A 26,222-nucleotide genomic window follows, 5' to 3' on the forward strand; every position below is an offset into this window, starting at 1 on the left:
TACTCTTTCCGATTAGCAGCAAGGGATCTTTTATTTGCACTTCCCACAGGCAGGATAGCACAAACCATGGCCTTTGTTGAACCAGTTATGGATCATCGGTCGGTGCAAGTGGTTTACACCTACCCATTGAGCCTTGCGGAGCACTCACTCAGGGTTTGGAGTCGGTATCTGGATTAAAAATCCCATGCCTCAACTGGGATCCGAACCCAGTACCTACCAGCCTGTAGACCGATGGCCCATGACGCCGCCACAGAGGCCAGTACCCCCCCCCCCCCCCCCCCCCAAACAAAAATACAAATCAGCCATTGTGTGTCAAAGGTAAAAAACCCAAATAGGGGTACCAAAAAGGCAAATTGATGTTCACGGGTGATCAACCATACATGTATTAAATTATTGTCCATTGCCAGTTGCCCAACTAAATGTTTGTGTTTTTTGTTCTTTTAAACAATTGCCAAAAAAAAAAAAAAAAAGTTTTTAGAAAATCACTTAATTTTGTGGTGATTTATTTACCATATAAAACATTTTCCAAAATAATTTGTTTTTCTACCTACCCATCTTTTTCTCTGGGACAAAAAACTTTCTTTGTTCAGCCTTACAACAAACAATGCCTCAGTCGAGCACTCTGCCACTGAGCTACATCTCAACTGTTCTTTTTGCAACAGCTGATAACCTTTTCCTACCTATCTACAAGTTTGAGAAATTAACACATTAAAAATAATATAACCAACAAAGAAAACAATGCTGATGATGTGAAAAGATTTTAATGACAAATGTAACGAACAAAGTGAAACAGGAAGATTTTAAATAAAGTGTTGGGTTTCAAAATGCTTGTCCACAGAATTGAGTTGAGAGTAATTATGTCACAGTCGATTGCAACAGTCAAATTAGCACATTGACTTCCCCGGACAACTCGACAAAATATGCAGAGAGCACAACAAAGTCCAGTCTAGACAAATGTAGAGCCTATACAAGCAAGTCTAGTTAAGACAAATATGTATAGCCTACAACATAGTCTAGTCTAGACAAATATGTAGAGCCTACGACCCAAGTCTAGCTTAGACAAACATGTAGAGCCTACAACCTAGTCTAGTCTTAGACAAACGTAGAATGTAGTCTACAACCAAGTCTAGTCTAGTCTAGACAAACGTAGAATGTAGAGCCTACAACCAAGTCTAGTCTAGACAAACCTGTAGAGCCTACAATTAAGTCTAGTCCAGATAAACGTGTAGATCATACAACTAAGTCTAGCTTAGACAAACATGCAGCACCTACAAACAAGTCTAGTCTGGACAAAGGTAGAGTCTACAATTCAGTCAAAACAAACAAATGTCCACAGAATTGTTGAAACTACAATCCACTTTAGTCGAGACAAAAATCTAGCACACATAACCCAGTCACATCAAACACACCGAGACTATCACCCGGTCCAGTCATACATCAAACACACAGAGACTATCACCCGGTCCCGTCATACATCAAACACACAGAGACTATCACCCAGTCCCATCGTACATCAAACATGCAGAGACCATCACCTGGTCCCATCCTGACACACATGCAATTTGCCTAAATCATAGTTTAGTCCTGTAACACTTTACGATGACTTGATGTTAAACTGTCATGGTCCAACTTCCATGAAAAACACATTTGTTGCCTCTCCACTTCACCCCCCCCCCCCCCCACCCCCGATATTATTTGAATATGAATTATGCCGTGCACAAACTATTTGATTTCGATCATCCAAATACGTCTATCAAGTCAACAAAGATGGCATCGGAGAGTTTGATGACCTCAACGCTGATGTCGCTGCGTCCGAGCGACTTGAAAACGTTCAAGAGTCTTTTCCTCGATTCGCACTGGATGGGCCAGTCGAGCGGGGCGCGCGCCTCCTCCGTGAACGAGGTCGTGCACGTCAGCCTCAACTTCTGCATCGTCCGCACCTTGGCACACGCGCGCACCAGGTCCAGCTGGGTGTCCGCCAGAATGATGTTCGCCGAAATGTCCAACATCTTGAGCTGCGTCATCACGGTGGAGACGGTCCGGCAGAACTCGGGAATGGACGCGTCGGGCAGCTGGTTCTGCGACAGGTTGAGGACGGCCAGTCGCGGGAAGTGTTTCATGATCGTCAGGAGGTAGGTGGGCGCTATCCGGCCCATGTCAAACATGCTGAACTGGCACAGCTTGCTGACGTTCAGCTCCCGCAGATGGGTGGCGTGCTTCGAGTGCGCCAGACAGTCGAGGTCCTGCTCGTTGAGGTCGCAGCCCCGCAGGCTGAGGTACTCTAGTGGCTGCTGCAGTGAGTCGAGCACCTCGCCCAGACAGCCGATCATGTAGTTGAAGCCAAGGTCGAGGCGGACCAGGTGCTGGAAGCAGTGCAGTGTCTCCCCGATCTGCTTGCGACCCGACGTCCGGCTGCGGGTCTTCCCTTCCTGGAGGTAGATGTTGCAGTCCTGCAGGTCGAGTGCGCGCAGGCGGGAGAACTTCTTGAGATCGGAGGCGATGATGAAAAAGACGTTCTCTTCCAGCTGGCGCAGAGAGATTCCTTCAAGTGTCTGCAATACAACATAAACATCCAGTTATATCGTATGCTAACGAAAAATCCTGAATACGATTAAAGATTTTGGGTTCATCAGGATTGAACCCAAAACCCCTCCCTCACCACCCCCCCAAACAAAAAATGGATGTCAAACATTTTGTAATTTTAACATAGTCTTAGAGAAAAAACCTACATTTTTCCATTAGTAGCAAGGAATCTTTTATATGCACTTTCCCACACAGACAGGAAAGCACATACCACGGCCTTTAATATACCAGTCATGGAATGAGAAATAGCTCATGGGCCTATCGACAGAGATCAATACTAAACCAACTGTGGATAAGGTTAACATTTAACACTGGACTACATCCTGCCCCTTAAATTACATGTTTGTGCCCAAAATTAACTACATTTAAAAAAGAAAGAAAAAAGTGAAATATAGGAAAACTGTCATTTTTGTAATGGCTGTCAGTCATCAATATATTCTTCTGTGACAAATTCAATTAATCCGCTTATTAGTGTTTTTATATCATTAAAATCCAAAGGTGCGATAAGTAGGAAAATTTGTTGGACAAATAGATGTCACTTGTCCAGTGGCATGTGAATTTTAAAACTGGCATTCTGAAAGCACTGCTAAGCAATACATGTCCCCTACCAGGTCCCACAAATGTTCATAGCTCCTAAGTTCAGGGGCCATAACTGTAACAAAAGAAGAAGAAATTCCATTTTTGACAAGAGTTATGGCCCTTGAATAAATACCCATAAAAATGAAAAAATTGATAAATCGCAATGAAACTCAAACTTGGTCTGTAACTGTACACGATAAAGCTATATTGAGAATTATTTTAGCTCAATATCTGGAGGCACTGAGGTAAAACAGTCCACTAAACTATGCGTGGGCAGTTTTCAACACAATTTTCTTGGGACATATTTCGTCCGTCCATCTGGAACGAAATGTTTTATTTAACGACGCACTCAACACATTTTATTTACGGTTATATGGTGTTGGACATATGGTTAAGGACCACACAGATATTGAGAGAGGAAACCCGTTGTCGCCACTACATGGGCTACTCTTTTTGATTAGCGGCAAGGGATCTTTTATATGCACTATCCCACAGACGGGACAACACATACCACAGCCTTTGATATACCAGTCGTTGTGCACTGACTGGAATGAGAAATAGCCAAATGGGCCCACCGATGTGGATCAACCCCAGACCAGCTGCGCATCAAGCGAACACGTTACCCTATCCCATCTGGCTGATCCTAAGCGGCTCTTTGGACTGGGGAAGCCATGTCATGCTACGACGTCGCTATCCACATTATGTCACTGATTGGTCACATGATTACACACAAACCCTATAGTCTCCTCTTGGACCAGTTCAGGGCTAAAAAAGTTAAAGTTTGTTGTTAACGACACCACTAGAGCACCTTGATTAATTAATCATCTCCTATTGTATGTCAAACATTTTGTAATTCTAACAGATAGTCATCAGAGAAACCCTATTACATTTTTCCATTAGTGGCAAGGGATCTTTTATATGCACTTTCCCACAGACAGGAAAGCACATATCACGACCTTTGACCAGTTGTGATGGAGACTAAAAAAGTTAGAATCTCTGTAGTAACAAGTCGCTTCGGTCCTCCAAACCCCAAATTTTACAAATCACCGACACTAGCAAGGATAATCCTTTTCACCTGCTATTGTTTGCTGCAGCTGTTCTTTAGAACAGAACCATTTTTAGACATGTAAACTGAAAGGTAGTTTAAAAACGACTTGCCTCAACCTCCTGGCCACGAAGGACAATAAACGGGGCTAAACTGTCGATGATTTCATCACCAAGCTGAAGTTCAGACCTGGAAACAATTAAAATACAACAAGAATTAGAGTAAAACAAGAATTAGGGTAAAACAAGAATTAGAATAAAACAAGAATTCAGTCTGTTAAATATCTCGCCTACCATAAACGTATTTTGTGAGGATCGCATGTTTTCAGATTTAGGAAATTCAGAACAATGAAACTTGGTTGGTTTTGACAGAATTCCAGTTTGTTCAGTTTAAAAAAATAAATATTTGTTTTGTTTTAACAACAACACTAGACACATTAATTTATGAATCATCAGCTATTGGATGTCAAACATTTGTTAACTTTCACATATAGTCTTAGACGAAACCTACAACATTTTTCCATTAGTACCAAGGGATGCACCATCCCACAGACAGGTAGCATATACCACAGCCTTTGATGTACAAATCATGGTGAACTGGCCCACTGGGCCCACCGACGGAGATCGATCCTAGACCGACTGCCTCAAAACACACTTCAATTTTGTTAACCAATGTAATATTATTGTAGGTTGTTATTTTTTTTATTTTTACAGCGTTTGACAGATCGTAACCCTCTAAAATTCTGCCTCAGGAAATGCAGATTTTTTACAAGTGTAATAAATGCACAAAACCAACAAATATATTACCTTTTAGACTGGTAGTAATACATGACAATATTTCAATTTAACTAGCACCCTGCCATGTCAAAATCCTGGTAAGAATATCAAGATAATTTAATCAAGAAGTAGTATGAAATTAAACAGTAAAAAAGCTTGTAACAAATGAAAATGTTTTACACTGCTGGCTCATCCAATATGATGAAGATCAACCCTCACTGGTTTGTAATGACAATAGTATATAATCGTAATACCTAATATGTAGTGCAGAAACTTGGATATATAATGGTGTGATGCTCCTCAAACAGTTACTGATCAAGTAGTCCATGAAGAAAGCATTGTTAGTACTGAACTGAAGACAGTCTATCTTTACGACCATTCTCTCACCTGTGAATCAAAAAAAGATCATTGTTAATACTGAACTGAAGACAGTCTATCTTTACGACCATTCTCTCACCTGAGAATCAAAACAAGATCATTGTTAGTACTGAACTGAAGACAGTCTATCTTTATGACCATTCTCTCACCTGTGAATCAAAAAAAGAAATGTTTTATTTAAGGACACACTCAACACATTTTATTTACGGTTATATGGCGTCAGACATACAGTTAACGACCACACAGATTTTTAGAGGAAACCCACTATCGCCACTACATGGGCTACTCTTTCCGATTAACAGCAAGGGATCTTTTATTTGCGCTTCCCACAGGCAGGATAGCACAAACCATGGCCTTTATTGAACCAGTTATGGATCACTGGTCGGTGCAAGTGGTTTACACCTACCCATTGAGCCTTGCGGAGCACTCACTCAGGGTTTGGAGTCGGTATCTGGATTTAAAATCCCATGCCTCGATTGGGATCCGAACCCAGTACCTACCAGCCTGTAGACCGATGGCCTACCACGACGCCACCGAGGCCGGTCACCTGTGAATCAAAACAAGATCATTGTTAGTACTGAACTGAAGACAGTCTATTTCTACAACCATTCACTCGCCTGTAAATCGAAATAACTCGGAAAAAACATCAATTGTACTCAGTGAAGTATGCCATGATCTGCTCCACGCAGTATGAAAATATATTTTATCAACTGTTTTATCCTACTAAACAATATTGGATGATTCTTTTGCTAATCTGGCTCCACTAGTTGAAGATCTGTTTTGTAGGACAAAACAAGGAGAAAATATACTGATGGAAAGAAATAAGGGAACATATAAATAATGACATCAAATATTGACTACATCCGAAACCCTCATCCACAGCATCAGGAAGTTAACTCTGTTACTGGCAATCAATACCCAAGGGTGGGAATTGGTGAACTGTAAAAAAGAGGAAATCTATAGGGGACCTGGAAATTCTTGAAATCCTAGGTTAAAATCTGTGCCATCTGACACATTTTTGAGGCAAAAATAATTAAAATGCAAGGAAACACAATGTTCCATGACAGGAAAACTGCCGTTCCGAGGAGAATTCCCATCCCTGATACCACAGTACCGACATTCAGTCATACATTGCATCTCTGTTGTATTTTATACAGACATAAACTACTCTAGAAGTGAATTAAATTTTGTCTCCAATATGTCATGTGTTCCCTTATTTCTTTCCATCAGTATATAATTTTAATCTTGACAACTGATGCTTTATTTAAATCCAGATCAATATTTTTACAAATTGCCCCTAACAACAGAACATTGTTAGTTATTTCTCAAACACTTTTGCTTTCTTTTTAGATCAGACTAAAATTACTGACAAAAATGTGTTTATTGAAGACCGATACAGACCTCTCCGTTTAAGTTGAGTTAGGTCAGGTCAGTGTGTTTAACGTGCACATTCAGAACAAGCTATTGTAGCGCACGCCTGTCCTGGGTACAAGTGCCGACCTCGGCCAGCTCCTCTGTCCAAGACTAAGGCGAGTCAGATCAATATTTCTCTTCGTTGCTCCACTGACATGTTCAAGGAGGGTAATTATTACCTCCCCTTAGCATGCGAATTTACACGGTATCAATATGGTAATTATCTTCAATGCAGGGTTCTCCAACCCCAGTAAGCGGCTTGTACACCCGCCAAGCTCAGAATTTGTGCCGCCAAGCTGAAGATTTTCGCAGACGGGTCCGCCAAGCTGATAAAAAATGCCGCCAAGTCGGAAATCAATCCGCTATGACGAAAAAACACTTCCGTCAGTTCTATTCACCTATCGCTATATTTAGCCTGTACTTGGACTTGGAGTATATAATAATAATATTCTAATTCAACACATTTGTAAGAACGAATCTGATTGGATCCCTGCTAAAAATTTCAGGTGGTAAAATCACCAATATACCGGTCGCAAATTTTCTGGCAGAAATATGTCATAGGTTAAGCGAGGAACAGGGTTGTTTTGTAATGACGTCATAAAGACAATTTCTGTAGCGTTCATATTACGTACAGAAGTCGTTAAATACTGAGATGTTTTTATGTCAGAAATGAACATTATTCTTTATTAGTCGTTATTTAATCATGAGAGCAGATTAAATATGTTAAATTACACATCTATGTTCGAGCCGCTAACTGTCCGACCACCCATCGTCAGGCGCTAGGCCTAGTAGTTTCCATCCATGTGGACTACCACTACTAGTCCTGTACAATATTAATAATATATGCCGTAAATAAATTCATATAAATACATAAATAAGTTGGTGAAATAGTTTGTTGTGTTTTTTTCTTACTTTGCTGGTACATTCCGTCCATGAATAATTCGCCCCTAAAAATATTATTTCGCAGTCTCTCCTTGTACCATGTGTACGGTACAATGTAGTTAGAATTCGCTCCTCGCCAACCGCTCTAAGAACAACGACGAACACCCATCAAAATGTCCACGTGTCGAACAAAATTAAAACCGGGCCTCCCCAATATCCAGCAGTGATAAAGCGGGATTCGTTAATACAAGCGGCACAATCTCAGCGGTGCAACATAGATTGCCTCTCAACAGCTTGGTTCCTCTAATCCAATCAGCGAGCAGTAATTTTTGACAGACAGCCGCCCGTCACTTCATCATTGGCAATTTGCATATTATGATTTTTAGTAAATCTTAGTCCTTGCGAGTAATTGACAAGGGTCCGGGCAAATTTCATGCAGGGGAATTGTCTATTGCTGGCTGTTGGCATGTTGAAAACCATAAATCGAGAATAATATTTTATGCAATGAAAGACGCCAAAATACTATCCCCAGGAGCCAGAAACTTGCATCTATATGAGCTTTTATTTTCAAAATTTTCTGGGTGAGATTAGCCCACTGGCTGCACACATTTAGGCCTATGATCATCTAGGCCCTACTACTTCAGCGTGACCGGTGCCGGTGTGGCAGATCATGAGATAGATTATGGTTAACTTTATTTAAATCAACTACTAAGTGCCAGAAAAAAAGCACCTTTTGTGACTTAAGATTTACAAAATTTTCCGGTGCGAGAGGGGGCGAACCCCTCTCGAGCTCACCCCCTGTCCACTCGTTTGTGAGGCCTTGGGCCTCACATGTCCGCATAAAAGTTGGAGAACACTGTCAATGGCAACCCATAATCAAAGTTAGTTTCAGTCAGCCGGTACGAAGTGTAAAATTACGTACCCTAAAATTATGGAAATTAAAATGATACATTTAAAAAAATCTGTTTATAGATTATAGCCGGATAACTAAAATTTATCAAAGTACACCGAATGCTGTGTCCCAATTTCAAAAGATTTCAAACCAATAACCACCTAATCGAGTCATTGTGACAGGGCTCCTAGATTTGTTTTATAAAATCCACTAGCCATGGGATCAGTGATTAAATTTTTTTACTAGCCACGATTAACAATTCATTAGCCCTACTTTACTTTAATTTAATACAATTTTACTAAATAACAGTGAAAATTGGATATGTCACCTAAAGAGAGAGATATAGCTTAAAAACACTAACATTGGGGGTGGGGGTGGGGGTGGGGGTGGGGGTAAGAATATCCATATTTATAAAATAGACTTAACTGCAACATTTGACTCATTTTTTTCACTAGCTGTTGGGCATGGCAATAGTAGTTATTTAGGCTACCATAATCTAGAAGCCCTGATTGTGATCTGTTTTGTTTATTATTATTTTCTGGCAGAAAGTCTGTCAGAGGAGTTCACTCTCCTCGATTCTTTTCTCACAGAAGTCTGCCGACAGAGGGTATAGGTTTAGTGTGAGTACCTTTTGGAATGTTGATGTGCACGTTGCAGTGTTTGACCATGTCGTTGCCGAGAATCTCATTGAGGAGTCGCGGCAGAACCTCCTCCGTTAAACGAGTGGCTTCTACACCTGTCAATCAAATACAATACATCACGAGGATTTCATCACACCAGATAAAAGAGGCCCTATAACAGCTAAGTAGACATAATTCACATAATCCGTTACCTAGATCAAATCGCATGAACAAACTTCTGGTTACCTAAGATTTAGAAATTTTGCCCTCCCCCTGCATATCCATAGAAATCACACTTGTATAGACTAGATAAATAACGTATGTGCCCCCTGCATATCCACTGAAATCACACTTGTATAGACTAGATAAATAAGGCCATATAACAGCTAAGTACACATAATTCACATAACACAACAATCCGTTACCTAGAACAAATCACACGAACAAACTTCTGGTTACCTAAGATTTAGGAATTTTGCCCTCCCCCTGCAACTCCATACAAATCACACTTGTATAGACTAGATAAATAACGTATGTGCCCCCTGCATATCCATTGAAATCACACTTGTATAGACTAGATAAATAAAGTCATGTGCCCCCTGCATATCCAATGAAATCACACTTGTATAGACTAGATAAATAAGGTCATGTACACCCTGCATATCCATTGATATCACACTTGTATAGACTAGATAAATAAGGTCATGTGCCTCTGCATATCCATTGATATCGCACTTGTATAGACTAGATAAATAAGGTCATGTACCCCCTGCATATCCATTGATATCACACTTGTATAGACTAGATAAATAAAGTCTTGTGCCCCTGCATATCCATTAATATCACACTTGTATAGACTAGATAAATAAAGTCATGTGCCCCTGCATATCCATTGATATCACACTTGTATAGACTAGATAAATAAGGTCATGTACCCCTGCATATCCATTGAAATCACACTTGTATAGACTAGATAAATAAGGTCATGTGCCCTTGCATATCCATTAATATCACACTTGTATCTAATTATATAGACGAGATAAATTAGGTCATGTGCCCCTGCATATCCATTGATATCATACTTGTATAGACTAGATAAATAAGGTCATGTACCCTTGCATATCCATTAATATCACACTTGTATCTAATTATATAGACGAGATAAATTAGGTCATGTGCCCCCTGCATATCCATTGATATCACACTTGTATAGACTAGATAAATAAAGTCATGTGTCCCCTGCATATCCATTGATATCACACTTGTATAGACTAGATAAATAAGGTCATGTACCCCCTGCATATCCATTGAAATCACACTTGTATAGACTAGATAAATAAGGTCATGTGCCTCTGCATATTCATTGATATCACACTTGTATAGACTAGATAAATAAGGTCATGTGCCTCTGCATATCCATTGATATCGCACTTGTATAGACTAGATAAATAAGGTCATGTACCCCCTGCATATCCATTGATATCGCACTTGTATAGACTAGATAAATAAAGTCATGTGCCCCTGCATATCCATTGATATCACACTTGTATAGACTAGATAAATAAAGTCATGTACCCCCTGCATATCCATTGAAATCACACTTGTATAGACTAGATAAATAAGGTCATGTGCCCTTGCATATCCATTAATATCACACTTGCATCTAATTATATAGACGAGATAAATTAGGTCATGTGCCCCTGCATATCCATTGATATCGCACTTGTATAGACTATATAAATAAGGTCATGTACCCCCTGCATATCCATTGAAATCGCACTTGTATAGACTAGATAAATAAGGTCATGTGCCCCCTGCATATCCATTGAAATCACACTTGTATAGACTAGATAAATAAGGTCATGTGCCCCCTGCATATCCATTGATATCACACTTGTATAGACTAGATAAATAAGGTCATGTGCCCCCTGCATATCCATTGATATCACACTTGTATAGACTAGATAAATAAGGTCATGTACCCCCTGCATATCCATTGATATCACACTTGTATAGACTAGATAAATAAGGTCATGTGCCCCCTGCATGCCATATCCATTGTATAGACTAGATCATGTGCATATCCATTGAAATCACACTTGTATAGACTAGATAAATAAGGTCATGTGCCCCCTGTATAGACTAGATAAATAAGGTCATGTACCCCTGCATATCCATTGATATCACACTTGTATAGACTAGATAAATAAGGTCATGTGCCCCCTGCATATCCATTGATATCACACTTGTATAGACTAGATAAATAAAGGTCATGTGCCCCCTGCATATCCATTGAAATCACACTTGTATAGACTAGATAAATAAAGTCATGTACCCCTGCATATCCATTGAAATCACACTTGTATAGACTAGATAAATAAGGTCATGTGCCCTTGCATATCCATTAATATCACACTTGTATCTAATTATATAGACGAGATAAATTAGGTCATGTACCCCTGCATATCCATTGAAATCACACTTGTATAGACTAGATAAATAAGGTCATGTGCCCTTGCATATCCATTAATATCACACTTGTATCTAATTATATAGACGAGATAAATTAGGTCATGTGCCCCCTGCATATCCATTGATATCACACTTGTATAGACTAGATAAATAAAGTCATGTGTCCCCTGCATATCCATTGATATCACACTTGTATAGACTAGATAAATAAGGTCATGTACCCCCTGCATATCCATTGAAATCGCACTTGTATAGACTAGATAAATAAGGTCATGTGCCTCTGCATATCCATTGATATCACACTTGTATCTAATTATATAGACTAGATAAATAAGGTCATGTGCCCCCTGCATATCCATTGATATCACACTTGTATAGACTAGATAAATAAGGTCATGTACCCCCTGCATATCCATTGATATCGCACTTGTATAGACTAGATAAATAAAGTCATGTGCCCCTGCATATCCATTGATATCACACTTGTATAGACTAGATAAATAAAGTCATGTACCCCCTGCATATCCATTGAAATCACACTTGTATAGACTAGATAAATAAGGTCATGTGCCCTTGCATATCCATTAATATCACACTTGCATCTAATTATATAGACGAGATAAATTAGGTCATGTGCCCCTGCATATCCATTGATATCACACTTGTATAGACTATATAAATAAGGTCATGTACCCCCTGCATATCCATTGAAATCGCACTTGTATAGACTAGATAAATAAGGTCATGTGCCCCCTGCATATCCATTGAAATCACACTTGTATAGACTAGATAAATAAGGTCATGTGCCCCCTGCATATCCATTGATATCACACTTGTATAGACTAGATAAATAAGGTCATGTACCCCCTGCATATCCATTGATATTGCACTTGTATAGACTAGATAAATAAGGTCATGTACCCCCTGCATATCCATTGATATCACACTTGTATAGACTAGATAAATAAGGTCATGTTCCCCCTGCATATCCATTGAAATCACACTTGTATAGACTAGATAAATAAAGTCATGTACCCCTGCATATCCATTGAAATCGCACTTGTATAGACTAGATAAATAAGGTCATGTGCCTCTGCATATCCATTGATATCACACTTGTATCTAATTATATAGACGAGATAAATTAGGTCATGTGCCCCCTGCATATCCATTGAAATCACACTTGTATAGACTAGATAAATAAGGTCATGTGCCCTTGCATATCCATTAATATCACACTTGTATCTAATTATATAGACGAGATAAATTAGGTCATGTGCCCCCTGCATATCCATTGATATCACACTTGTATAGACTAGATAAATAAAGTCATGTGTCCCCTGCATATCCATTGATATCACACTTGTATAGATAAATAAGGTCATGTACCCCCTGCATATCCATTGATATCACACTTGTATAGACTAGATAAATAAGGTCATGTACCCCCTGCATATCCATTGATATCGCACTTGTATAGACTAGATAAATAAGGTCATGTGCCTCTGCATATCCATTGATATCGCACTTGTATAGACTAGATAAATAAGGTCATGTACCCCCTGCATATCCATTGATATCGCACTTGTATAGACTAGATAAATAAAGTCATGTGCCCCTGCATATCCATTGATATCACACTTGTATAGACTAGATAAATAAAGTCATGTGCCCCCTGCATATCCATTGAAATCACACTTGTATAGACTAGATAAATAAGGTCATGTGCCCTTGCATATTCATTAATATCACACTTGTAAGTTGTATCTAATTATATAGACGAGATAAATTAGGTCATGTGCCCCTGCATATCCATTGATATCACACTTGTATAGACTAGATAAATAAAGACATGTACCCCCTGCATATCCATTGAAATCACAGTTGTATAGACTAGATAAATAAGGTCATGTGCCCTTGCATATCCATTAATATCACACTTGTATCTAATTATATAGACGAGATAAATTAGGTCATGTGCCCCTGCATATCCATTGATATCACACTTGTATAGACTATATAAATAAGGTCATGTACCCCCTGCATATCCATTGAAATCGCACTTGTATAGACTAGATAAATAAAGTCATGTGCCCCCTGCATATCCATTGATATCACACTTGTATAGACTAGATAAATAAGGTCATGTGCCCCTGCATATCCATTGATATCACACTTGTATAGACTAGATAAATAAGGTCATGTGCCCCCTGCATACCCATTGAAATCACACTTGTATAGACTAGATAAATAAGGTCATGTACCCCCTGCATATCCATTGATATCGCACTTGTATAGACTAGATAAATAAGGTCATGTACCCCCTGCATATCCATTGATATCGCACTTGTATAGACTAGATAAATAAAGTCATGTGCCCCTGCATATCCATTGATATCACACTTGTATAGACTAGATAAATAAAGTCATGTACCCCCTGCATATCCATTGAAATCACACTTGTATAGACTAGATAAATAAGGTCATGTGCCCTTGCATATCCATTAATATCACACTTGCATCTAATTATATAGACGAGATAAATTAGATCATGTGCCCCTGCATATCCATTGATATCACACTTGTATAGACTATATAAATAAGGTCATGTACCCCCTGCATATCCATTGAAATCGCACTTGTATAGACTAGATAAATAAGGTCATGTACCCCCTGCATATCCATTGAAATCGCACTTGTATAGACTAGATAAATAAGGTCATGTGCCCCCTGCATATCCATTGAAATCACACTTGTATAGACTAGATAAATAAGGTCATGTGCCCCCTGCATATCCATTGATATCACACTTGTATAGACTAGATAAATAAGGTCATGTACCCCCTGCATATCCATTGATATCGCACTTGTATAGACTAGATAAATAAGGTCATGTACCCCCTGCATATCCATTGATATCACACTTGTATAGACTAGATAAATAAGGTCATGTGCCCCCTGCATATCCATTGAAATCACACTTGTATAGACTAGATAAATAAAGTCATGTACCCCTGCATATCCATTGAAATCACACTTGTATAGACTAGATAAATAAGGTCATGTGCCCTTGAATATCCATTGATATCACACTTGTATAGACTAGATAAATAAGGTCATGTGCCCCCTGCATATCCATTGATATCACACTTGTATAGACTAGATAAATAAAGTCATGTGTCCCCTGCATATCCATTGATATCACACTTGTATAGACTAGATAAATAAGGTCATGTACCCCCTGCATATCCATTGAAATCGCACTTGTATAGACTAGATAAATAAGGTCATGTGCCTCTGCATATCCATTGATATCACACTTGTATCTAATTATATAGACGAGATAAATTAGGTCATGTGCCCCCTGCATATCCATTGAAATCACACTTGTATAGACTAGATAAATAAGGTCATGTGCCCTTGCATATCCATTAATATCACACTTGTATCTAATTATATAGACGAGATAAATTAGGTCATGTGCCCCCTGCATATCCATTGATATCACACTTGTATAGACTAGATAAATAAAGTCATGTGTCCCCTGCATATCCATTGATATCACACTTGTATAGATAAATAAGGTCATGTACCCCCTGCATATCCATTGATATCACACTTGTATAGACTAGATAAATAAGGTCATGTACCCCCTGCATATCCATTGATATCGCACTTGTATAGACTAGATAAATAAGGTCATGTGCCTCTGCATATCCATTGATATCGCACTTGTATAGACTAGATAAATAAGGTCATGTACCCCCTGCATATCCATTGATATCGCACTTGTATAGACTAGATAAATAAAGTCATGTGCCCCTGCATATCCATTGATATCACACTTGTATAGACTAGATAAATAAAGTCATGTGCCCCCTGCATATCCATTGAAATCACACTTGTATAGACTAGATAAATAAGGTCATGTGCCCTTGCATATTCATTAATATCACACTTGTAAGTTGTATCTAATTATATAGACGAGATAAATTAGGTCATGTGCCCCTGCATATCCATTGATATCACACTTGTATAGACTAGATAAATAAAGACATGTACCCCCTGCATATCCATTGAAATCACAGTTGTATAGACTAGATAAATAAGGTCATGTGCCCTTGCATATCCATTAATATCACACTTGTATCTAATTATATAGACGAGATAAATTAGGTCATGTGCCCCTGCATATCCATTGATATCACACTTGTATAGACTATATAAATAAGGTCATGTACCCCCTGCATATCCATTGAAATCGCACTTGTATAGACTAGATAAATAAAGTCATGTGCCCCCTGCATATCCATTGATATCACACTTGTATAGACTAGATAAATAAGGTCATGTGCCCCTGCATATCCATTGATATCACACTTGTATAGACTAGATAAATAAGGTCATGTGCCCCCTGCATACCCATTGAAATCACACTTGTATAGACTAGATAAATAAGGTCATGTACCCCCTGCATATCCATTGATATCGCACTTGTATAGACTAGATAAATAAAGTCATGTGCCCCTGCATATCCATTGATATCACACTTGTATAGACTAGATAAATAAAGTCATGTACCCCCTGCATATCCATTGAAATCACACTTGTATAGACTAGATAAATAAGGTCATGTGCCCTTGCATATCCATTAATATCACACTTGCATCTAATTATATAGACGAGATAAATTAGGTCATGTGCCCCTGCATATCCATTGATATCACACTTGTATAGACTATATAAATAAGGTCATGTACCCCCTGCATATCCATTGAAATCGCACTTGTATAGACTAGATAAATAAGGTCATGTACCCCCTGCATATCCATTGAAATCGCACTTGTATAGACTAGATAAATAAGGTCATGTGCCCCCTGCATATCCATTGAAATCACACTTGTATAGACTAGATAAATAAGGTCATGTGCCCCCTGCATATCCATTGATATCACACTTGTATAGACTAGATAAATAAGGTCATGTACCCCCTGCATATCCATTGATATCACACTTGTATAGACTAGATAAATAAGGTCATGTGCCCCCTGCATATCCATTGAAATCACACTTGTATAGACTAGATAAATAAAGTCATGTACCCCTGCATATCCATTGAAATCACACTTGTATAGACTAGATAAATAAAGTCATGTGTCCCCTGCATATCCATTGAAATCACACTTGTATAGACTAGATAAATAAGGTCATGTGCCCTTGCATATCCATTAATATCACACTTGTATCTAATTATATAGACTAGATAAATAAGGTCATGTGCCCCTGCATATCCATTGATATCACACTTGTATAAAAATTAGGTCATGTGCCCCCTGCATATCCATTGATATCACACTTGTATAGACTAGATAAATAAAGTCATGTGTCCCCTGCATATCCATTGATATCACACTTGTATAGACTAGATATATAAGGTCATGTACCCCCTGCATATCCATTGATATCACACTTGTATAGACTAGATAAATAAGGTCATGTACCCCCTGCATATCCATTGAAATCGCACTTGTATAGACTAGATAAATAAGGTCATGTGCCTCTGCATATCCATTGATATCACACTTGTATCTAATTATATAGACGAGATAAATTAGGTCATGTGCCCCCTGCATATCCATTGAAATCACACTTGTATAGACTAGATAAATAAGGTCATGTGCCCTTGCATATCCATTAATATCACACTTGTATCTAAGTATATAGACGAGATAAATTAGGTCATGTGCCCCCTGCATATCCATTGATATCACACTTGTATAGACTAGATAAATAAAGTCATGTGTCCCCTGCATATCCATTGATATCACACTTGTATAGATAAATAAGGTCATGTACCCCCTGCATATCCATTGATATCACACTTGTATAGACTAGATAAATAAGGTCATGTACCCCCTGCATATCCATTGATATCGCACTTGTATAGACTAGATAAATAAGGTCATGTGCCTCTGCATATCCATTGATATCGCACTTGTATAGACTAGATAAATAAGGTCATGTACCCCCTGCATATCCATTGATATCGCACTTGTATAGACTAGATAAATAAAGTCATGTGCCCCTGCATATCCATTGATATCACACTTGTATAGACTAGATAAATAAAGTCATGTGCCCCCTGCATATCCATTGAAATCACACTTGTATAGACTAGATAAATAAGGTCATGTGCCCTTGCATATTCATTAATATCACACTTGTAAGTTGTATCTAATTATATAGACGAGATAAATTAGGTCATGTGCCCCTGCATATCCATTGATATCACACTTGTATAGACTAGATAAATAAAGACATGTACCCCCTGCATATCCATTGAAATCACAGTTGTATAGACTAGATAAATAAGGTCATGTGCCCTTGCATATCCATTAATATCACACTTGTATCTAACTATATAGACGAGATAAATTAGGTCATGTGCCCCTGCATATCCATTGATATCACACTTGTATAGACTATATAAATAAGGTCATGTACCCCCTGCATATCCATTGAAATCGCACTTGTATAGACTAGATAAATAAAGTCATGTGCCCCCTGCATATCCATTGATATCACACTTGTATAGACTAGATAAATAAGGTCATGTGCCCCTGCATATCCATTGATATCACACTTGTATAGACTAGATAAATAAGGTCATGTGCCCCCTGCATACCCATTGAAATCACACTTGTATAGACTAGATAAATAAGGTCATGTACCCCCTGCATATCCATTGATATCACACTTGTATAGACTATATAAATAAGGTCATGTGCCCCCTGCATATCCATTGATATCACACTTGTATAGACTAGATAAATAAGGTCATGTGCCTCTGCATATCCATTGATATCGCACTTGTATAGACTAGATAAATAAGGTCATGTACCCCCTGCATATCCATTGATATCGCACTTGTATAGACTAGATAAATAAAGTCATGTGCCCCTGCATATCCATTGATATCACACTTGTATAGACTAGATAAATAAAGTCATGTGCCCCCTGCATATCCATTGAAATCACACTTGTATAGACTAGATAAATAAGGTCATGTGCCCTTGCATATTCATTAATATCACACTTGTAAGTTGTATCTAATTATATAGACGAGATAAATTAGGTCATGTGCCCCTGCATATCCATTGATATCACACTTGTATAGACTAGATAAATAAAGACATGTACCCCCTGCATATCCATTGAAATCACAGTTGTATAGACTAGATAAATAAGGTCATGTGCCCTTGCATATCCATTAATATCACACTTGTATCTAATTATATAGACGAGATAAATTAGGTCATGTGCCCCTGCATATCCATTGATATCACACTTGTATAGACTATATAAATAAGGTCATGTACCCCCTGCATATCCATTGAAATCGCACTTGTATAGACTAGATAAATAAAGTCATGTGCCCCCTGCATATCCATTGATATCACACTTGTATAGACTAGATAAATAAGGTCATGTGCCCCTGCATATCCATTGATATCACACTTGTATAGACTAGATAAATAAGGTCATGTGCCCCCTGCATACCCATTGAAATCACACTTGTATAGACTAGATAAATAAGGTCATGTGCCCCTGCATATCCATTGATATCACACTTGTACAGACTAGATAAATAAGGTCATGTGCCCTTGCATATCCATTGAAATCACACTTATATCTAATTATATAGATGAGATAAATTAGGTCATGTACCCCTGCATATCCATTGATATCACACTTGTATAGACTATATAAATAAGGTCATGTACCCCCTGCATATCCATTGATATCGCACGTGTATAGATTAGATAAATAAGGCCACGTACCAGCAGTTTTAGCAATCACTTTGGCCAACCTTTTTGGATTAAGTTGGCTTTTTTTCAACGACAGCACGGGCCACATCTGAACGACGAGTTTACTGAACGTGGCATCTGAAAACAATGTACAGTTACCATTAATAATACTCAATAATACTGCTGATAAAAAGCTACTTCTATATTCTGAACAGGCTTATACAGGGCTCGACCTTACCAGTAGGCCTGAGTGTTTTGGCTACCAATTTCTCACTCTGGCTAGCAGATTATTTAAACCTGGTAGTCCGCCTGGTTACTAGATTGTTTTTGCACCTCCAGTTACGCTGCAATCAACAAGATGCTTAAACACCTAAAACAACATCCTAAAACAAGGTTTAAATAAAATAAAATAGAATTCTTTTTTCTCTCCTTTTTAACCTTCTGAGTACTGCAGGCCGACATCACGTCAGTTGACATACTGTACACTGTATACAGTGCATTCCCCAATTCACATTTTCCGCCGTTTTGCACACGAAACAGAAATATAATAAAAGAAAAACGATTTTTTTTTCAAAATGGTGGCTTTTGTTTTGATTTTTTCAATTAAAATACAAATCTGTGTGGTCCTTAACCATGTCTCACGCCATATAACCGTAAATAAAATGTGTTGAGTGCGTCGTTAAATGAAACTTCTTTTTTTTTTCAACTGAAAATACCTTGACATTTTTAAATCAAAAAGTGGTTTTCAGCAAGTATTTTCGCTTGACAACAATGGCGGCACGTCGCGGTCATTTTCAGGAAAACGAAAATTACCAAATATTGCAATATGAATCGTAGTTCGGGTTTTAAAAAAAATTCTGGTCAGAAAACCACTGTTATCGGGAATAATGGACATAAATACTGGACAGCTGGCCACAAATGCCCCGTAAGTAAACGCAATTTTTAAAAAATGTTTGCCTAATTTTAATCACCATTAGCTGATCTAAAAATAATAAAAATTACAAAAAACCCACAAAAATAATACTTAAAGATTCATATATGAACTTTATTTCATGTATTTAAGTGAATATATGTGAGTAAAAATTATAAACTTGTACCCACTGAACATGGTTTTTGTTAAAAATTAATCCAGTAGTCTAAAGGTTAAAACAATTATTAAAATTATGGGCTACCAATTTTACTGAGGGCTACCAGATTTCATAACCTGGAAGCCCGGTAGGCTACCACTGACAAAAAGTTAGGTCAAGGCCTGTTAATACTAGTTGAGTTAATCATTGGTGCTAGGACCAATCCCCGTTGGTGGGACCATTGGGCTATTTCTCGTTCTAGTCAGTGCACCACGACTGGTATATCAAATGCTGTGGTATGTGCTATCATGTCTATGGGATGGTGCATATAAAAGATCTCTTGCTACTAATGGAAAAATGTTGCGGGTTTTCTCTCAAAGACTGAATGTCAAAATTACCAAATGTTTTACATCTAATAAATTAATGTGCTCTAGTGGTGTCGTTAAACAAAACATTTTTGTTTTAAATCATTGTTGTTATGTACTGAAACAAACAATAAAGAAAAAGGTAGTTTATTTTGTTTAATGACACCACTAGAGCACAATGATTAATTAATTATCGGCTACTAGATGTTAAACATTTGATAATTCTGACACAGTCAACAGAAGAAACCTGCTACATTTTCCCTTTAGCAGCATGGGATCTTTATATGTACTTTCCCTTAAACAGGAAACCCCATACACTGCATTTGAGGCACTGCTTGGAAGAGGGGAAAAAAGCTCACAGAGTGAATTCAAACCAAGCACTTCAGGCAAGAGTTGTACTGACAGAGCTAAACATTAAAGAAGTTTGATGGCGATTTGATTTATTAATCATCGGCTACTGGATGTCAAACATTTTGTAATTTTTACAGTCTTAGAGAGGAAACCCGCTAAATTTTTTCCATTAATAGCAAGAGGTCTTTTGTATGCACCATCCCACAAACAGGATAGCACGGCCTTTGATATACCAGTCATGGTGCAAAGCAGTTTAAAGAAAGTTAACAAAGATGAAGAACATAACGGTTAACCCTTCCATGGCATAATGACATGTGGCATACATCAATTTAACTACGTTGTGGATATGACGGTGCACCGCTAGTAAAGTGACAGCACGAAAAAGGTTCATCCAGGACGTTATATTCGAGCACAGACATGAAAAGGTTAAAACCAAAAGACGAATACTCACTGAGATTGAAGCCCCTCATGTCTAAACATTTCAGCTTGCATGCCTTGGTGCGGAAGATGACTCCGCGAAATATCACAAGATCAAAGCCAAGCTCTTCTTCAAATATTCCGATGTGGCGGTCTCCCAGCACTTCTTGAAGTCTAAAATCATAAATCAGCAATGTACATATGTAAATATACATATGAGAGCATAGTGGAAGAAACAGTCTCCCCTTCAGTGTTAACTAGGAAATTAACAAACACTCAGAGTACAGATGGATACAAAACCGAGAGTACTCTAGTAGTTACATAGTATTTGAACAGACCCTAAATGCACCTGTGGGTAAATGACTTGTACTGTACTGTATATAATTAAAACCAAGTCTTTGTCTAAAACCATCCACTTTTAAAACACAACACAAGTCAAAACTTGACGTTTTGTCTGTATAATACAAAAAATTTCAAAAGTTTGAGGAGAAACAGAAAAGTTACTGGTATAAAAAGTGTAGTGTAACAAGTGTACTGTATATACTATATTTAGAGAATAAATAATGAGCAACAAGGGATTACAGATTATGTCCTGAGTGAATGAATGTTGTAAACCTGAGCCTTTGACGAGTTGGGTCATTCTCTTTATTACCCTCCTGGTGAAGATATAGCGGTGTCGTACAAATTTTGTACGCACCACCAGGTGCGTATTACAAACTGTATTTTGATTTGTCAACAGGGAACAGAATCAATTTCGATTGGTTGGACAGCGACCGTATTAGCATAACGGGACTATTTTTTTCATTCATAATTATTGTCACGGTCAGTAACATCCACAACTTTTACTACAAATGTCATTCACCGATTCAGCAATGTCATTCATTGAAAGTTGATGTAAACTGGACCGCGTGAGAAATATTTTTAAATAAAAAATAAAAATAAAATAATGAACAGAACAATAATTAAACATTTATTTTATTTATTATGTGGATTTTTGGTCTACAAATTGTTATTCTCAGTTGTGATTTGTGAATTCATCATTATTAAGGTCTATGACAGTCACTTTTTGGACCCTTGTTTTGGCTTCGTACACAATAAATGAAACATATCCAACGTTAATTTTTTCATATGATATATTTGACGAAAGGTAGTTTTTTATTTTTTAAAACTTAAACGTAATATTTTGTGTAGAATTATGAAAAAGTAAAATATACCGACCTGTAAACAGCACTGTTTGCTTGTTGTAGAAATTTAACAGGGGTCAAGGTTAAAAAATTGTACCTTTTACGAAATATGGATTTCAAGTGAAATTACGGTAAGATATCCTACATTTATTGTGTACAAAGCCGAAACAAGGGCGCGAAAAGTGACTGTCGTCGACCTTAAAGTTATAACTTTAGTTTTCCCGTGGACTCAGCTGCTTTTGCAAGCCATACGTTTTTAACTGCAAAAACACTTGTTATTCTCTTATTGGTTGGATTTTTGGTTAACAAATTGTTATTGTCAGTTGTGATTTGTGAATTCATCATTATTAGCATAACCAGTGGCGTAACGGGAACATTTGTTTCTTGGCGGCGTTTTGTTAAAATATGGAATTACCCATTTTTCACCCAATATGAAAATAAACATATATTTATGCATGTACCATGCAGCTTTCTTTAAATTAAAAAAAGAACCCGATGGAAATTTATGGGGAAGTACGTCTACATCACTCCCCTGAAAACGTCACTGAGAAGTAGCGGAAGTACAACAAACTATTTCTCAATGCGGCGGTACGTAGTCGTGCACCGGTTTAGTTATGCAAATCAACATCCGGTCTTGAAATGCAAAATTGATTGATTGATTGATTTATTTTTCATAATTTGCATGATTTAAAGGAGGGTAATAAATAAAATACCACACTCGTTTTCGCTAGATATCATTTTTACGAAACTCGTGAAGTTCACTCGTTTCGTAAAAATGATATCTAGCGAAAACTAGTATAGTATTCTATATTTATTACCCATTGTCATTTTTAACTCATTTTTTACTTATATAAAAATTCCTCGTAACAGCATTCTTTTCACAGCCAAATGTTTTCAAGACCAAAACTGTGGATGTATTAGAAAAAAAAAAATGTTCCAGATATTCTATTGATGCTGCTGCTTACGAAAACAAACCATTGCATGTTTATAAAACAAATAAGTCAAATTTTTCCTGTAAACCTCTGTAGATGGTGTTCATATATGTAATCCGATTAATGAATGAAAACATTAAATGAATGAAAGTGAAGCCCCCGCCATGGGGAACAACCAACCAAACGCTGACATTTTTAAGCCAGCCAATCAGTGGCTGTAGAAGCAATCTGCACATTGTATAATTATCAAAAAAATATGAGCCAATATGGATAGTAAAAAAAACACTCGCATACCTGAGATATGGAAGAGGCCAGTTAGATAAGATGCTGCTAACGGCTGGCAGCTGACGGAAGTTCACTGCCGCTCTGAGCAGGGTGGGTGCAAGGTGTGAGGGCACGGATTTCAGTGTCAGTTCCGCCAGCATGGGATGGGTGTTGATGGCTTTGCAGCACAGATCCAGCATGGACAGGGGCTCCGTCTGCGACTCAGAACTCTTCTCATTTCGGTTTATTCTCAGGTTGTCATAGTTAATGTAATCCAGGGCTCGAAACATCTGAAAGAAAAAAACATTTATACTTATTCAGGGCTATAAATAAGCTGGGCAGAAAAAAATTGTCACTCAATTTGAAAGAGGTTAGTGGTTTGAATGGTTGGCACATTGAAAGCAATATTGAGGCGTTAAGCAGATAATATGTTGAGAGCTTAAAAGCTTTTATTATATTAGAAAATAGGGATCAATATTCAAGAATTTGGAACAATTTGTAAAAAAATTCATATTTGGTGGCTTGTAGAATATCGTAGAGTAATCAATAGTTGCACAAGTCACATATTTTCTAAAGCTCGCAAGCACATGTGAAGCAGTGACGTCACAATTATCAACAAATTATAAAATAACACTTCCTGGTCTGTTAACAGAATATGTCTGAAATGAAAAACATTTTGACAAGTGATTTACATCATTTGGTTTTTTCATCACTGAAAAGTCGGTTTTTTCCAATACCAAATTTGAAATATAAAGGTTCAGAGACAGAAATTGCTGAACATGTAAATAGAAAGAAAGAAAGAAATGTTTTATTTAACGACGCACTCAACACATTTTATTTACGGTTATATGGCGTCAGACATATGGTTACGGACCACACAGATTTTGAGAGGAAAGCCGCTGTCGCCACTACATGGGCTACTCTTTCCGATTAGCAGCAAAGGATCTTTTATATGCACCATCCCACAGACAGGGTAGTACATACCATGGCCTCTGATATACCAGTCATGGTGATGTAAATAGAATGCACGACTACTGGTTATGTATTACATAGTATGCCAAAAGTGTATTGTTTAAAAACTTGCTTTGGTAAATGAATTCGGCAGTAAATATTAATAACAAAGTGTGTTACATACAAGAAAAAGCCAACTATATAAGTAAATAATATTTGTTTTATTTCTTTTCGGTTACACATTTACTTTACTATTGGTTCGGGATGCGGTGAACTCGTATGGAAAAACTTGTATGGAAGACAAACTCGTATGTAAAAAATAACGGTGAACTCGTATGCCACGGGTAACATGAAAATAGGTGACTGCCGTTGACGCACATATCAGTTTGTAATTTCCATACGAGTTAACTGCATTTTCCCCCATACGAGTAAGTCTTCCATACGAGTTCACCGCAAGCTGTTGGTTCTTAGGTGCCTGACTATTGATTACTCCAGGATACTCTTAAACACTCCGCTGACAAAAAACATTTGACTTAGCTCGTTAAATAGTGGACAAATGCGATATCACTAACTTGGTCACAAGCACTCCCTATTTTATAAATAGAACTGAATCAGTCTCAAACTTGGTTGATGGCAGATGAGATGTATTGCCAACTACTATTGGACTTGTACCTTTGGTACGAAAGGATCATGGTACAAAATGACACAGTTCGAAAATTACCAAATTAGGTACGAAATGACTTTGGTACGAATTAACCAGCTATCGAAAACAATTTTAAACTAAGACCAAGAACATAACATAAGCCTGATGAACACTGGCAGTTTTTCAGTTATCACAAAAAATGAGAAAATAAAACTTAAAAATTGCTATCACCCATAAAAACCTGAACTAGCAGTTCTAACACTGACCATTCTATTAAACAATATTACCCTTACGTCTGCCACTGTTTACACGCGGAAAACTTATGTAAAGAAAAGCCACATTTTATTCCAACTTGTATAAAAAAAAAGAGTTATTCTTCTACACTCAATTCTCGTTTGCCAGAACGTTAATCTCGTTCTGGTGTTCACCATAAAATCTAAACCGGAATAGAAATTACACCGGACTCCAATGGCAAATTCGGATCTTTTGGGGTTTTTTCATACTGTGGAATGCTGACCGGTTATACCATCTTAGATTCGGACGAGATGTGGTGAAAGTTTGATATTTTTTTACACGGAAAAAAATATTACATCGATATCA

At 37.7% G+C, this 26,222-nt stretch overlaps 1 protein-coding gene across 3 annotated transcripts; it reads right to left on the reverse strand.

The window, feature by feature from the left end:
• Positions 1 to 747: 747 nt before the first annotated feature.
• On the reverse strand, positions 748 to 26,050 carry LOC121377116. Of its 3 annotated transcripts, none has more exons than XM_041505000.1 (8): positions 25,916 to 26,050; positions 24,059 to 24,318; positions 21,683 to 21,822; positions 19,482 to 19,586; positions 9,177 to 9,284; positions 5,238 to 5,370; positions 4,321 to 4,396; positions 748 to 2,552 (listed from the first exon to the last, which is right to left on the reverse strand). In XM_041505000.1, exons 2-8 carry the CDS (start codon positions 24,316 to 24,318, stop codon positions 1,737 to 1,739), a joined length of 1,638 nt encoding a protein of 545 aa, XP_041360934.1. In that variant the 5' UTR covers positions 25,916 to 26,050; the 3' UTR covers positions 748 to 1,736. The 3 variants fall into 3 exon arrangements, with proteins under 3 accessions (XP_041360934.1, XP_041360935.1, XP_041360933.1); XM_041505001.1 differs by having other exon boundaries at positions 25,910 to 26,016; XM_041504999.1 differs by having other exon boundaries at positions 25,889 to 25,996.
• Positions 26,051 to 26,222: the final 172 nt, after the last annotated feature.

This window comes from Gigantopelta aegis, chromosome 7 (genome assembly GCF_016097555.1).
Source record: "Gigantopelta aegis isolate Gae_Host chromosome 7, Gae_host_genome, whole genome shotgun sequence".
NCBI classification, from domain to species: Eukaryota; Metazoa; Mollusca; class Gastropoda; order Neomphalida; family Peltospiridae; genus Gigantopelta; species Gigantopelta aegis.